The sequence below is a fragment of the Protopterus annectens genome, chromosome 2.part0, assembly GCF_019279795.1.
Source record: "Protopterus annectens isolate FY-2018-M chromosome 2.part0, PAN1.0, whole genome shotgun sequence".
Taxonomy (NCBI): Eukaryota; Metazoa; Chordata; order Ceratodontiformes; family Protopteridae; genus Protopterus; species Protopterus annectens.
Window position 1 is genome coordinate 1,558,020,527 of NC_056728.1, and position 16,920 is coordinate 1,558,037,446.

The 16,920-nt window shown below is 37.6% G+C and overlaps 1 protein-coding gene across 1 annotated transcript in view; it reads right to left on the reverse strand.

The window, feature by feature from the left end:
* Positions 1-258: 258 nt before the first annotated feature.
* The window catches only part of LOC122792853 (exostosin-1-like), a 1,813,286-nt gene continuing 1,796,624 nt past the window's right edge, over positions 259-16,920 (reverse strand). Inside the window, exon 11 of the mRNA XM_044060413.1 lies at positions 259-2,035. Within this exon, the coding sequence (XP_043916348.1) occupies positions 1,850-2,035 (186 nt within the window). The 3' untranslated portion in view covers positions 259-1,849. The remainder of the gene's footprint in view (positions 2,036-16,920) is intronic.

Here is a 16,920-nt window from a genome sequence, read left to right on the forward strand (position 1 = left end):
TAGCAGCTGTCATTCAAATGGTTCAGTCAGGATTGCCTAGAAAGCAGATTGCTCTGATTTAAGTGTCTGCGATAAGTCAGCGGATAATATTAACAAGTTAAAGTTGAGTGCTTTATTGTTTTGGATAATTGTAGATTTTGCTTCTACACAAAAATATATGCAACTGCATTTTCCTGGCAGACAATAAATGAATTTCAAATTTTTACTGTGGACATTTCAAAACTGTAGAGCTAAACTGAATACACTGATATTAAAACATCAAGTTTCAAAGTTGCTTTTTATTTTATAACATGGTACATCATCCAGTGAACAACCGGTGCATAATCAGTGAATATGCTGATACTCAAACATTGGCATATCTCAAAAGACAACAGGGAATATGCTGAATAAAGACTCTAACAATGGAAATGAATATAGCCTTCGACAGGCTTACATCTGAGTAATATTGTTACTGTGGTGATCAAGAATAATACGTGTGTCTGGCTGTTTAATCAGACCTGGAATTGAATGACCTGCACTGTGTTTTACTTGTATGTCAGTGTTTAACCAACAGCTTCTAGTTGTTTTATAACATTCAACCTTCTGGCCTGGCTCCATGTGAAGAGGGATAAACCTCTGAATGTGACCCCAGTGACTCAGTGTTAAATGGTGGGTCAGATAGTGATGCTGGTATGGTCATCCTGTTGGGAGGGGAGTGCCCAGTCTGTCACCACCAGCAAGTGGAAGCTTGTGGGCAATGCAGTGGCATAAGACCACAGTACACTGGCTTTGCACTAACCTAGTGATGGTAACTTGCATTGGCAGGCATGTGGAAGCACACATATGCATTGGAAGGGTGCAGTAGACCCTTGTTGTGATGCCATTGCCAATGTGTCTACTCCTGGTGGGGTTAGGGCCATTAGAAGTAATCTGTATTAGAAAATGCAGACAAGGGTAGATGACATCCATGGCTGTCTTTATAATGGCTCCTCCAATCAGCTTCCATGCTCCATGTGAGGGCGCCCAGTACAGTGGAATGGAAGACCTCCAGAATGATGGGAGGGGGCTTAATGTTTGCCAGGCACAGAGGATAAAATAACATAAAAATAATATTCTTCTTTTCTGTGAAACAACTTTCTATGTCAGAAATAATACAGAAACCTTGGTATTTGTGCATTAGATGCAGAACTCTCTCTTTCACTTGTTCCTACATTTATTTGTTTTTGTTTTCAGACTCTGTTGTTATATTTAAACAACAGTGATAGAAATATAACATTGTATTTTAAATGAAACAAGGAAGGCATTTGCATTTATTTAACAGGGTGGGGATAAAATCTACAGAAAGCAGGAAAGATTTTAACAAATCTGAGCTGATTCAAAACAGTTATCTCTTCTGACTGGTTCAGCTACTCTCTCTTCAAAACTGTTCCTCTAAATTTAACAGAAACATCAAGGGCAATAGCAACTGCAAACAAAACAAACCAGTGTTTATGAATATCTTGTCATTAATGCAGAAATGGGTAAGCCTTCCAATTTCACTGGGCAATGTACACCATAACGTTCAGGAACTTTGCTGCCCATGGTATTGCTAGTACAAATGGGCACTCCTTTTATTTGAGCAGTAGCTCTTAATAATCTTGTCCTTTGTGAAGTGCTGTAAGTCTGGAGAACGTATCATAATGCAAGTCAAGAATATGATTAGATTTTGATTCTGAAGTTACAGCTGTTAGTTTGCCTCATAAATACATTTCTTGAGATGACCACGCAGTTACTCAACATCCGCTGCATGCTAGGCACTCTACTGAAGTTGCGATATAAGCATCTGTCCTTCTCTAAACGCTTAAGATAATGTCTTTTGCTGCACAGGACATTATAATCGTTCAATGTCCCGATATTTTTTGCGGAGGATTGATACCTGATCCTTAAATAGCACAGGGTCCAGCCTCATTTGGGAATGGATGAGAGGCATAAAGCCAAACCAGTTGGCAAAGGAATTTATGCAAGTCTGGCGCTGTGCAAAATGATCTGGATCGGCCCAGCGAGATGTCTTGGTACCCTAAATTGGAAAGAAAGAGAGACAGAAAACTACATTTGAGTGCATTTGTTTATTTTAGCATAATTTTGTTTAATTAAACAATACATGCCTTCAGGGTCTGGCATGAACTCATAATTAACTGTAAATGTTCGTAAGCCAGATGTTTTAGAACAGGTGCCATTGTGCAGACAAATTATGCCCCAGAGCTATAGTTTTTATCTGTGCTGCAATTACATGTGCATTTTCAACTTCTTCAGAAACTTTTGCCATTTTCAGATGATATTTAGAAATGCTACTGATTTATTTCATTGAACTGTACATTTCTTTAGGCACTTTATATGAAACATTTGAAACAGTCATTAATTAAAGATCTTAACTAAAAATATTACAGTGAGTGCAATGCAGAAAATAGTCTGTTATGATCATTACTGGCAGCTACTTTCCTCAATGAAACCTGTCTAACAAGACATGCGCAGTGACAGTTTTGTACTTTAGAATTATATCAACTGCTCGCTGGTTGTAACGATAATTACAGTGAAAAAATGTCAGGTTTATGCAAACATTTCATAGTGCATTCAGCAGGGTGACTACATTATTACATCAATCATATAGTTGTAGATACTGCACGTGATAATAGCTTGAGTGTCACTGAAAGTTGCACATGGATTTGAGGTCCTCTTCTTAATCTGAGATGGCAGTAGTCGTTGTAATTGAGTAGATATGATAAAATGAAATCATCATGTTACAGGCATATTGTAATTCAACAGGTATGAACAAGTTCTCCTATAAAACAATTAAGAAATATGTCTATTCCCCAAACAGATTATCCTGCAGTATCATTTGAATTACAGAAAGTGCTTATACATATGAAAACTTTACCATGAAAAAGTGAAATCTATACCATTTTTTAAATGTATCTTCCATTCTAGTAAAAAAATGCTTTGATTGAAACATAAACTATAAAGTGAAGTATGTGTAATACAAATTTTGAAAAGTGGAAAAGTTTACATTTTAGGTAAATATAAGTATTGCTACCTAATAAACATGTTCAGAATATACCCCTGTCAGCTTATCTTTTTGGTGTGGCAGATTAATAAATTCTGTCTAGAAACACATGGGATCATAGTTTTAAAAGATGGACTTAAGTTTTATAATTTAGTCTGGTGTCCACCCTCAGCCTGTTTGAATCTTGCAGCCAGGCAGATAATGTCGCCCCATTTTCATATTTTGAATATGACCTGCACAGCTGCACACTTTTTGCAGCACTATTTTGTCAAATTTTGAATTCAGCTGACTGTAACCATGAGGTTTACAGTTCTCAGTTCAGTGAAGGCCCACAAAGCTCTCCTTAATGCCTGGAGTCTCCTGAGTATGGTAATCAGTTCTGCCATTCCCTTCTCTTACCCCCAAGTAAGGCCACAAAGCTCTCCTTAATGCCTGGAGTCTCCTGAGTATGGTAATCAGTTCTGCCATTCCCTTCTCTTACCCCCATGTAAGGCCACAAAGCTCTCCTTAATGCCTGGAGTCTCCTGAGTATGGTAATCAGTTCTGCCATTCCCTTCTCTTACCCCCATGTAAGGCCACAAAGCTCTCCTTAATGCCTGGAGTCTCCTGAGTATGGTAATCAGTTCTGCCATTCCCTTCTCTTACCCCCATGTAAGGCCACAAAGCTCTCCTTAATGCCTGGAGTCTCCTGAGTATGGTAATCAGTTCTGCCATTCCCTTCTCTTACCCCCATGTAAGGCCACGAAGCTCTCCTTAATGCCTGGAGTCTCTTGAGTATGGTAATCAGATCTGCCATTCCCTTCTCTTACCCCCATGTAAGGCCATGAAGCTCTCCTTAATGCCTGGAGTCTCCTGAGTATGGTAATCAGTTCTGCCATTCCCTTCCCTTACCGCAACGTAAGGCCATAAATAGAATTAGTCTCATTTTTACCCCAAAGAAAATTACTAGCAATAAAAATATAAATACGATAGACACATTACAGTGGCTACATAAAAATACTTTCTATCTGCATTTTTGCTTTGCAGCACCAAATGCAATTATAGTATAGAGTAAAAGGCAATTGATGTCGGGGCATTTATAAGGAAGGGTAAAATATCTGGGAAAGAGAAGGCATCTCAATGATACATATTACAAAATGCACTGTGTATTCAGCCTGAGTAATCAGCACATTAATAGCAAGTATATTTGCAATTAAAATAAATCATTTAAAAGTTAGTGTGCGAAATGTCTTTCATGAAGTACATAGAAATGGTGATTGAGGTTGTCAAGTCATTTCATTTTTGAAAACTTTGCTATTGCAATCATTTTGAAAGAGTGTAGTGAAGTGAGGCTAGTGGACTGTAAAGAGATGAGAAGGAGTATATTTCTGCTCACTACTATAAGAGCACTAGAGAAAGTGAGGCCATCTAAATTGTATGAAAACAAAAAAAATGTCTTGTGAGGATCACAAGTGGAAAGAAGACTAAATGTCATGCTAATGCTACAGGGATACCAGTGAAAGTTTGGAAGAGGGTGAAACTGGTAAATTTTGCTTGGCAGTATTTTGGTCAGAAATGGTGAATCTTTTTGAGGTAAGAAAGCAGCAGAGATAAAGGAATGGAATATAGATTTGGGAACAGCTATTGGGTCTGACATTTTTCTAAGCTGTGCTCCTTGGGAATTTCATTAAGTTACAGTGTTTCTAAGTGTATCATTTAAAAGGGTCTATATTAGATGAACGAAAGTTCATCTTGGCAAACGCTCACATGAGCGAAAATTGCGGAACTCGAAAGCCGCAATTCTGAGATTGCGGTACAGTGCAGATGGGAATATTTTCCCTTTCCTCACTGTAGTGCGATCTTGGAGTTGGAATATATATTTAGCAGGGGGTATGGGGGTCGCAGCCCCCCAGAATTGCAGTTTCGAGTTCCTGGATTTTCGCTCATGTGAGTATTCGCCAAGATGAACTTTCGTTCATCTAATACAGACCCATTTAAAATTATGCATCTCCATGACCAAGACTGAAGCCTGCGCATGACTTTATTCAGCCACAGCAGGTGTTGTCACACACCATGAATTTATTTATTTATTTTTATTTACCAAGATAGTATGCTGATCAAAAATGACCATTTGCAGGCACATCCTGGGGGATAAACATTCCCAAGAAGAATACGAAAATAATGATAAATAAAATAAAAAATGTAAAAGCAAACTAGGTAAAAACAAAGTGCAAGTATGACATGAAATTAACAACAGTGCCAAACAAGTTTTTCAACTAGTGCATGCAAGGGAATATTAAAGTACAAGTTATAAATGTATAGGCATGGAATGAATCAGAGTCAGAACATGGGAGAGAAATTAGAGGATGTTCCCTTTAGGAGAAGAGATGCATTTGACTTGTTGCTGTAGTTGAGATTTTATGCACTTCCAAAAAAATGGAGAGGATGGTGGAAAAATAATACCTACATTTCAGCATCAGACTCCAAAGTCACTCATTACACTTTAGCTAAGGGCTTCTGATGGACTTGGCTGGAGGTTGTGCATCCATTCCAGACAGCAGACTGGAACTACCAGCACTGAGTTGAATAATGGCAGATGGGGACATGGTTAACTAAGAAAATCAGCTATTTCTGGTTTGAGTATGGCACCTCCAAATATTAACATTTTGTCTTCAGATGGTAAATAGTTTAGTAATGGTCATGGTCAGCATATCAGTTATTAAAGGCAAATGTATAGAACCAACTACATATACATGCATATGCTATCTTTTCATCCTTTTAGATGTTTCGCTTTACAGTCATATTTGTTCTTGACCCCTGGGAAAAAACATTGTTATGAATTTCCCCAAATATTTAGTGTAGCTGCATTTTTGGAGCTTGCATCAGGAGGTATATCTGTAGTGACACAGGTTGTAATTTCCTGTAATGATACTCTGTCTCAATGAACTCTTTATTGTATGTCTGTATCATTTCTTTTAACCGCCACAGGGTATCTATCTAAAAGCAGCATGGGAACAGAGAATCTACTTTCGGAGTAAAGACTCAGACATTTGACCTATTGCAGTAGAAATGATGCTTGGAGATCATTACCTTAATGCTGATACCTTGGGCTTACTAAGACCATTGATGTTAGCTCAGAAGACTTCCTGTGTTATGCGGAAGCACCACTTCTGGTAGCTTTCCAGGCTGCTTAGGTGACACTGAGAAGTCACCAGGTTAAACACCCATAGTGGAGGGTTGACAGGATAACCAACATACATTGCTTTACCCTGGTCTCCATTTCTAGCTCAGGATGATGAAAGCATTGCTCTAAGAAGGGAGTTGCACACTGTATTCTAAGCTACCGTGTTTCACTACTGAGGTCCCATTTAATAAACTGGTAGCATAAACTAGACAATATGGAAAGAGTGAGAATTGTGTTTATGTCCATAGGAATATTAAACGAGGGTTCACATTCTGTGTAAGCATGCAACTTTTAATTTGCTACATTAAAAGATTAAAGAAACGTACAACACATTGAAACTGTTGTCCTTGTTCTCCTGTGTTTGTGTCTTTAAGCTAGAAACAACAGTTGTTAAACCTCATCCAGAATGAGATGACCAGAGAAACTGCAGGTTTGCTTGCATTTAGCAAAGCAGGGAAAGGACATACAGTTGTAGGAATATGCATTTATTTCCTCAGAAGATCATACTCCCTACCCTCCTTTACAGATGTGAAACCTAAAGAGACAGGGCACATACCATCAGTAATGCCTTAAGTAAATCCTCCACAACTAAGAAGGAGAGTTCTGAGTGAGGCTAAGGTTACCATCACTGAGGTAATAATATGTCAGTTTTACTCTGAGGGCAAACACAGCTCAGTTTGTGGTCCTGGGTTTGATTTCTTCAATTTCCACTTGTTTCACTGTGTGACTCTGAGCAAGTCACTTAAGCAAACAGTGGTCCCATGTCACTCTGAAAATAGATACGTTTGACCAGTGGTCTTGCCTGGTTAATAAATACAAAAAGAATACATGAGTAAAATAAATAACATAATGCTGTAAAACATTTGTCTACATATGCATAATACATGAGCTGTCTTAGCCCCCACTTTGGTATCTACTTTTCAAGCACTAAAACAGAAGTTCACGAGTTATGTCCCATTACGTCTGCTGATGACTGAAAACTGGGTGCCCCTCAGACACTCACCTTCTTCAATGGGCGGTAATGCCTGCTGTACCAACTATGAGCTAAAGCTCAATGCCAAAAATTGTGATGTAATTATAATGCACTTTCATGGTAAGCAAGAATTTCCTACCATAGTAAAGACAGCTACCCTAAAGACAACTCAGTGTCAGGGATCTAGATACCTTTATCAGTAACAAACTGCCCATAGATCATCATGTTATAGTCATAGTCAAGAAATCCTACTGCCTGGTACAGCTAATTTCCAAACTATATCCTCCAAGATTAATGAAGTCATAATTCCTCCTTATGCTTCCCTCATTGGACCCATCAAAGAACTACCCATATATCACATCACTTAACATCACAGAGCAATACCCTATTTTGTATGTGCCTGTCTAAGCATCTTACTCAACTAGAAAGGAGCCAGAGATTCCTAAAAAGAAAATTATTGGATAAAATGCCCTGGGCTGTGTTGACAGATTGTGTAATTTCAATAAACTTTGTCTCATATACGCTACTTCTTGGAGTTTTGTACCTATCTTTCTATGCCAGTATCACAAACACCCATGCCAAGGATCTTAACCTTCATCAGCACTTATACAGAACCTGCTGACATGATAATTTTATAACAATGCATCCCCTATTAATGGAATGAACTCCGCAAACATATCAAGCAAACTGACATGCTAGTTGCCTTTAAAACTTAATTGGGACAACTGTATGGGTAATCACAGATTTACCCCTGATGTACACACTACTAGTACTCCTTGATTGGAAAACCTATATTGTTCCTAGTATGACGGACTAAGCTGTCTAGGGTTGTTAATGATTTACTGGACTGCATACCTGGTACACACCTATGAGTGCATGATTCTTTAATCCATTCTAGTGTTTATCTGCATGTACCTTGTAGCCTGCATATGCATGCTTGTTTGTCTGTAAAATTCAGTCCATGGCATTAAAGGGAAGATGTGGACCCACTGACTTTTGTACGTGTATTTCTATTTGAGAGTTATGAGGTAAGGAAGAAATTATTAACACAGAGACACTTTGTTGTACATTTTGTTTGTACCGTGTGTACTCTGTATTCATGTACTTCTATAACCAGGCCTTTCCTTAGTTTTACTGTAATTACATAGTTTATTTAAATGCATGGCTTTCAGTTGATGTACTATAAAGTAACAGCTATAGAGTCAGTGTTGGATTTTTAAGGTGATTGCTGTGTTACTGTTATTATGAACTATGCCTTATTAGGTTACTTATAACAGGCTAAAACATACCAGAATATACTATTATACTTCAAATTTTCAAAAGTTTTAATGGCTGTAGACATCTTCCAATACCCAAGACTACCTTCTCCTATCCTCACAAATGTTGACATGTTGTTCACATGTTCTAACAGCACAACATCCCTTGGTGTAGGTGCATTTTATCAACACACAAGGAAAGAAGCAGGTTTACAGTACAATTCTGGTATTAAAGCAAAGGTATCTTTAACATTGCCCAAATCATAAAATCTAGGAAGTATTTTAGCTAGATGACAGACTGTATCAGTTTCACCCAGCTGTCTTACCTTATAAATACATAAAAAAGGTTTTATTCCACACACAAGGAAAGAAGCAGGTTTACTGTACAATTCTGGTATTAAAGCAAAGGTATCTTTAACATTGCCCAAATCATAAAATCTAGTAAGTATTTTAGCTAGATGACAGACTGTATCAGTTTCACCCAGCTGTCTTACCTTATAAATACATAAAAAAGTTTTTATTCCGAAAATATCTCTGAATAAGACTTGGCACCTCCCTTCTTACAATTAGTAAAAAACATATATATATGGTTCCCTATCAGAAGCCTGAAACACTATAAGCCTGAAAATCAAAATCCTGAAAATTATAGACTGAAAGTTCAAAATCCTGAAACTCAAAATCCTGAAAACACAAAATGGACATACTGACGGCATTGTGGCTTTGCTATTGTTAGCCCTGTGGTGTTGGGTCATGCGTTGGGTTCAGGTAAGTGTGCGGTTGGTTTTATGTTAAGTGAGTTAGGGTTAGGGCGCAGGTTAGGCATGTATGCAATAGTGACAAATATTGGGGTTAGGGGCGGTTTAAGTGAGTTAGGGTTAGGGCGCGGGTCAGGTGAGTGTGCGATAGTGACGGACCTTAGGGTTAGGGTTAGGGTCAGGGTCAGTTGGTAGATATTAGTGTCTTTATAGTGACATATTAGCATTATTTGTGTTTTCAGGATTTTGAGTTTCAGGATTTTGGGCTTTCAGGATTTTGAACTTTCAGTCTATAGTTTTCAGGATTTTGATTTTCAGGCTTATAGTGTTTCAGGCTTCTGATAGGGAACCATATATATATATATATATATATATATATAAAACTGGTGTCATACCATCACCAAATACCCCTACTGACAATGGCAGTATGATCAGGCCACCTTTAGCGAAAAGATGCTCTGACACTCTTTAGGGTAGAGCTGCAATCTTAACTACATTTTGCTGTTTAAGTAACACATGGTATTTTTAAAAGCTTTTCTAAGAACTGTCAGAGTGATTGCGATATAGCTTTTTATACAAAAATATCAAATGCTAGGTTTTACTGCCATTTAGCTGTGATAGCTTGGCATGTCACATTCTGGAATCTTTCCATTTGGCTGAGCATATCATGTTTCTTTTGTATTAGGAAAGAAACAATCAACTAGAATATATATATATATATATATATATATATATATATATATATATGTATATATATATATATATATATGTATATATATATATATATATATATATATATATATATATATATATATATATACTGAGTTGACATTATACCATAATTAAATACCACATATATTTTTCTTTCACTGGAAAATGCTACCTCCAGATCTCCATACACTGATCCTGGTAAAATGACCAAGCCAAATTCAGCAATGAATTGCAATTTTTTATTATTTATTTTATTTTACATTTGTTTACCGGGCTAGTCCAACTGGATATATGTCCATTTTCAGTGGAGGCCCGAGGAGAAAAGCTCCACTACAATACTACTAACGAGATTAAAAATGTTAGCAAAATATCAAAAATTCAAGATATTAGATTATACAAGAAATATGCAAAAAAAAATACACAGAACTGTAAGCCTATGTTCTACTACAATAGTTCTAAACAGGTAAAAATATACAGAAAAAAACATAGAATTGTAACACTCCAACAGGACGTGAAGTCATTTGAATACAGAATAGTGTAGTACTGGAGAATATAGGAGTTATGAACATTGTTTACTCTAAAAGCAATTTCATTAGAGGTTGAGAAATTAAGATATATGTCATTTAGTAGAGGGAGTATCAGAATCAAGTGTGGTGATGAAAATCTAGTAGTCTAGATTTATTAAGTAAGAAGGAATGTTAATGAATCAAATAAATGAGAATAAAGGAAATGAAGATTAAGATGATTAGTCAGGCTTATTGATGAAGATGATTAGTCAGGGTTATTACACGAGCAGAGCCAGTGGTTGGATAGGAAGAGTTTTAGGTTAGTTTTAAATAGTGGGAGTGATGTTAGGGTTGTAAGGTGTTGAGGTAGTTGATTCCAAATTTTTCCAACTGAGTTGGAAAATATAGAGTCACCTGCTAAGTTATTAGATAAGGAGGTATGAATCAATACTTTGTTAGAGGAACGTAGGTTCCTCAGATTGGTGTATGGTTTTATGAGGGTAGAGAGCATTGGAGTGTTGTCAGGGTGATAAAGGGCATTGTGTGCAATAGTAAGTTGGTTAAGCTGAATAAGGTGGGGTAGTTCAAGCCAGCCTAGTTTTTTTAGATTGTGACAGTGATGAGTCCTATATGGAGAGTTAGTGGCATATCTGGCAATACTATTATATGCTATTGCTAGTTTGTTCAGATTAAACTTAGAAAGATTAGTAAATATAGGGGAGGCATATAATAGGGTAGAAATTAAGTGGGTTCTAGCTATAGTAGTTCTGGCTTCAGGAGTTAAGAAGTATATGATTTTATAGAGAGCCAAGTTTTCTATTAGCAGATTTTATTATAGCGTTAATGTGAGTGTCAAATTTTAGTTGATTATCAATTGTAATGCCTAAGAGTTTGGTATTCTGGTCTGGAGAGATAAGGGTACCATTACTAGATATAAGAGTAAAATTAGGGGAGGGAGACAAGTGAGTAGGTGTAAAAAGCAAGAGTTTTGTTTTTTTGGGGTTAAGGAGGAGACAGTGATTTGAGAACCATTGTTCTATTGTCGAGAAGGTTTTTTGTGTGAGGGAATGAAGTTCCGACTGTGTTGAGGCTGAGCAGATGATAGTAGTGTCATCTGCATATTGAATACAAGTTGATAGAGAAGTGGTTAGGTGAAGGTCATTTATAAAAATGGAGAACAGTAGAGGACCTAAGATAGAGCCTTGAGGAACACCTATAGAGGTGGGGAGGAGATCAGAGAGGTGGTTGTGCCAAAGAACTGCCTGTTTTCGATTATCCAGATAGGATGTAAACCAGTTTAAGGTTGAATTGTCTAGGGAGAGGGACTTTAAATGATGGAGGAGTAGTTGGTGATTGACCATGTCAAAGGCTTTAGACAGGTCTACAAAGAATGCTGAGGAAAGAGTATTCTTATTGCGATTATTGTTAATAGAGTCAGTAAATGATAGTAAGGCTGTGGTTGTACTATGAAATGGCCGAAAACCATGTTGGCAATTAGCTAGGAGATTGTGGCTTAATAGGTGGTTAAGTAACTGTTTGTGGATGCATTTCTCCATTATTTTTGCAAGAGGAGATAGTAATGCTATGGGGCGGAAGTTGGAATATTCAGTAGAGTCACCTCCCTTGAAAAGAGGGATGATGTGTGAGATTTTCCAGATTGATGGAATTGTACTTTCTTTTAAGGTCCTGTTAATCAGTGTTGAGATGGGGTAGGCAATAGCTTTTGCACCTAGTTGGAGGTATTCTGCTGGTAGTTTATCAGCTGAGGGGGTTGTGAGTTTTAATTTTTGAAGTAAGGACAGTATATAAGAGGTGGGTATGGGTTTGAGGTGAAATGGTGGAGTAATTGGGTTTGGGCTTGATAGTTTGGAGGTATCGGGGCTTTGTTAGTTTGCTAGCTTTAATATAGCGGAAGTAAAGAAATTATTAAAGTCATTAGCTGTTTGTAATGGGCAATCAGGATTTGAGCCTAAAGGATTTGGTGTGGCCACTTTCCCAGGAGATATTAGCATGTTAATGGTACTACAGAATTTTTTTGGTTGGTGAAGGGATGATTGCTGTAGCTGAGTATAGAAATTCTTTTTGTCCTGCAGTATAACTTTTTTTGTCATATTTCTTTGTTGCCTAAAGATAAGGTGATTAGTTGTGTTTTTTGTGGTTCGCCATTTAGCCCAAGCTTTATTTCTACTAAGGATTAGTTTCCTTGTATTGTTTGAGAGCCATTGGGCTGTTTTAGATTTAACTCGTATTTCATGCGTAGGTGCATGATGTTCAAGGATTGTTAGAAAAGTGATATTAAAGAAACTAACAGCATCATCTATGGGAAGAGATTTAAGGGGTGACCAGTTGACTTGCCTAAGTTCATTTAGAAACAGATTGGGGTCAAAAAAGTTTTTGTTACGGGATACTCTGGCTTGGGTAGGTATGGTCATACTTGTTTTATGCCTGATAATATATGTTAGTAAGTGGTCACTAAGGTCATCTGGGAGGGTTCCAGTTGTATATTTTGCTGAGGACTGTTTGTTAGTATCCAGTCAAGGATACTTTCTTTATGATTAGGTTTGTTTTTCTTGTTGGGGAGTTAATGGTTTGAGAGAAGCCATGCAGGTTAATGAGGGTGGATGGATTGGTTTGTTTACATAAATTCCAGTCAATATTAAAGTCACCTAGTACTATTGTTTCTTGTAGAAGATTTAGAGAAAGCCAGCTTAGTAGGTCTTCTAGTGTAGTGAGGTTTTTACCTGGGGGAAGATAGGTGCAGATAATGTTGATTGTTTTATGGGGATTGAGCTGAAGTTTAGAAATAATTATTTCAACATTATTGTCAAATGGTGGGTTGTAGCTTGCTTTAGTTATTTGCAGTCCAGATTTATAGAGAATTGCAACCCCTCCACCTTTTTTCTTTAAGCGATCTTGTCTTAGAATATTGTAACCTGGGGGGATAACTTCGTTGTCTTGTGTTGAAGGTTTAAGCCATGTTTCTGTTAGGCAGAGGATATCAAACTGCTGGACATCTAGGAGAGCATGAATTAGTGGTATTTTATTACAAATGCTGCGTATGTTTAAATGGGCAATTGAGAGTGATTTGGGGGGTTTAGTAGGAGGTGTTGGTTGGATTTTAAAGTGGTGGCAGTTGGAGGGTGGTGGGGATAGCTTAGGTCCAGGGTTTGGGTGGATGTCGCCATCTATTAATGTGTGGGTTAATATAGGGTTGTAATAGTGAGGAGTTTTGAAGTAGTAGTCAAAATGTTTTTTGAGGCTAAAAGTTGGGTATTTAATGTGAGAAAGACGGTGATATTTAGGTTGAAGGTAGGAGGTAGTGTAGATGGAATTGTAATAACATGTGGATAGAGCTAGGGGAGATATTAGTGTTTGTTTGTGAGGGAGTGTGAGAGTATAGGGAAGGGGTTCTTCATAGGAGGTCAGGAGATAGATAGAGATAAGTGTAGTTAGGAAAGTTAGAACTAGTAAAGGATGAAATTGCTTTTGCATGATAATTAAGAATGTAATAGGTTTGAGTGAGAGGATAATGGGAGTATAGTTTGGTAAGTAGGTGGGTAGGGGAGGGAGGAGTCTATTTTAGGGGTGGATACAGTAACAGTATGTAGTTGGTTTAGAGAAGCAAGGGGGTGTGTCTATGAGGGTTTAAATGTAGAGGTGCTAGGGGCGGGTGGAATTTGGGGGCAGGGAGGGGAGCGGAGTTTGCCTGAAGGGCAAACGGAGCGGGAAGAGACAAAAGGAGTGTTGTGGCAGTGAAAAAAACAATGTATAAGGTAAGGGAAACAGCAGGTAGGTATGTAGGAGGTAAAAGAACTTATATTACCTGAGGTTTTAAAGTTAAACTGTGGAAAAGGTACTGGCTTGGAGTGCTTAAGTATAATGGAAGGATGTTTTGGCAGGGTCCAGAGAGAAAGAGAGAAGTAAGTAGGTTGGAGAGGAGATTCATGTACAGGACACGTAAGGTAATGGAAAGTGTTACAATGAATCAAAGGCAGCAAGTATGATAGTAGAAGGATGCCATTTAGTGGCCAGAGTAGGCTAGACAAAGGGGAGAAAGAGCAGAAGCTAAGAAAAGGTCTAGGTAAGGGAGGGAAAGGAGATAAAGGAGTAAGGGGGGTTGCTGCTGACGAGCTTGACTGGGAGCAAACAGAAAACCTAGCAGGGTTAACTGGTTATATAATTACAAGGCCATGGTATAAGTAGACATACTTTATTGGTATCCTGAGGTAGTAGCTTGCAGGAGATGGTAGGGTCTTAGTATTTTCCAAGGGAAATAGGCAGAGTGTACAGTAGCAGAGTTAGTTGTAGGATTCAACCCCGGCGAAAAATACAAGGTATATCCAGGTGAAAGTTTATTGGTATCCTGAGGTAGTAGCTTGCAGGAGATGGTAGGGTCTTAGTATTTTCCAAGGGAAATAGGCAGAGTGTACAGTAGCAGAGTTAGTTGTAGGATTCAACCCCGGCGAAAAATACAGGGTATATCCAGGTGAAAGTTTATTGGTATCCTGAGGTAGTAGCTTGCAGGAGATGGTAGGGTCTTAGTATTTTCCAAGGGAAATAGGCAGAGTGTACAGTAGCAGAGTTAGTTGTAGGATTCAACCCCGCAAAAATACAGGGTATATCCAGGTGAAAGTTTATTGGTATCCTGAGGTAGTAGCTTGCAGGAGATGGTAGGGTCTTAGTATTTCCCAAGCGAAATAGGCAGAGTGTACAGTAGCAGAGTTAGTTGTAGGATTCAACCCGAAAAATACAGGGTATATCCAGGTGAAAGTTTATTGGTATCCTGAGGTAGTAGCTTGCAGGAGATGGTAGGGTCTTAGTATTTTCCAAGTGAAATAGGCAGAGTGTACAGTAGCAGAGTTAGTTGTAGGATTCAACCCCGGCGAAAAATACAGGGTATATCCAGGTGAAAGTTTATTGGTATCCTGAGGTAGTAGCTTGCAGGAGATGGTAGGGTCTTAGTATTTTCCAAGGGAAATAGGCAGAGTGTACAGTAGCAGAGTTAGTTGTAGGATTCAACCCCAGCGAAAAATACAGGGTATATCCAGGTGAAAGTATAGGTATTAGTACACAGCCAAGGACGTTCAGCAGCAGGAAGGTGGGCTGATTTGAAAAAAGAAAAAAAGAAAAAGAAAAAGAGAAAAAGAATTATGTTCTCAAGTGCAGAATGGCACTCACAGGTGTACTGTGTACTTCCATAGCCAAGTATAATTTATAGAGGTTTTTCAATAAAACTTTATTGCACAATATAAATAATGCATAACCAAGAATTTTATTAAGAGTAGGACTACTATGAACTATCCTAAGAAATTCTTTGAAAGTTTTACTTCAGACTTTCAAAGAGTAATTTAAATATGGCCTTCTGTACAGGGTTACTGAATGCACAGTCTTAAAGACATTTAAGTTGGAAATACACTACATGATCAGGATTTTACATACCTCTCAATTGTACAGATTTTCACAGAATGTACAGACTGTTGTCTCATATTTTTGGTCCGTTTTTCATAAAATTGTGGTTTTCTGGCATTCTAGTGGCAAATCATTAAAGATCAAAGTTAGAAAGTAATGACAGACACTTAAGTTTCAGACTTCATACCCTTCAGAAAAATTCATGTTAATACAAAACCTTTTATTCTATTAACATGTCCCACTTTTATTTATGGCTTTGCCCAGATTTCTTGCTATAAGAGGTTGAGAGGTATGATGGATGTATCCATATTGAACTGTTACATTAAAATTAAAATTCATTAACAAGTCTCCACAATAGTGCCACTCCCAAAACTTCCTACACTGACCAGGATGATACGGCCAAACCAACTTCAATACGGTGATGCATAGAGTAGAATTGTTTTCTTTTGTGTATTTTGTCTCTCCCAAGTAGAACTATCTTAAAGTTTTACTAAGAACTGTCAAAGAAAGACCGAGACATGGCCTATTATACATATTTAATGAATGCAGAGTTTTACAGACATTTCACAGTGACAGTCGGGCATGATGCTGATGTAATGTACTTAATTTCCTTTAGGGTGGATTTATAACTTTTTTCAAGATGACAAAAGTAATATATGCCTAGAAAAGATCAGCACTGAGTTGCATACCTCTCAACCTCTTAGAGCAAAAAATCTGAACAAAGCCTAAAATGATGGGGGGACAAATAGGGACAGTTTTTAAATATTGCTCTTACAAACTTAGAAAGTTGACAGAATAATAGGTTTTGCATTAGCATGAATTTTCTGAAGGATGTGGAGTCTTAAACTCAAATGTTTGTCATTATTTAATGACTTCAATAATCAGCTATTTGCCAGAAAAGTACAGATTTTAGGAGGAACACACTGGAGGCAAAAATCTGGACAGTTTGCAAAAATCTGTACAGTTGAGAGGTATGCTGAGTTGTCATTATAGTTAACTTTTTCTGTCAGTGGAAACATTCCACTGTAAAAAATTCCTGAACATGCCATGGCAATATTGCCAAGCCAAATTCAGCATGGAGCTGAATAACTGGAGAATGACAGTTTGAGTTTTGTACTTGATTATTCA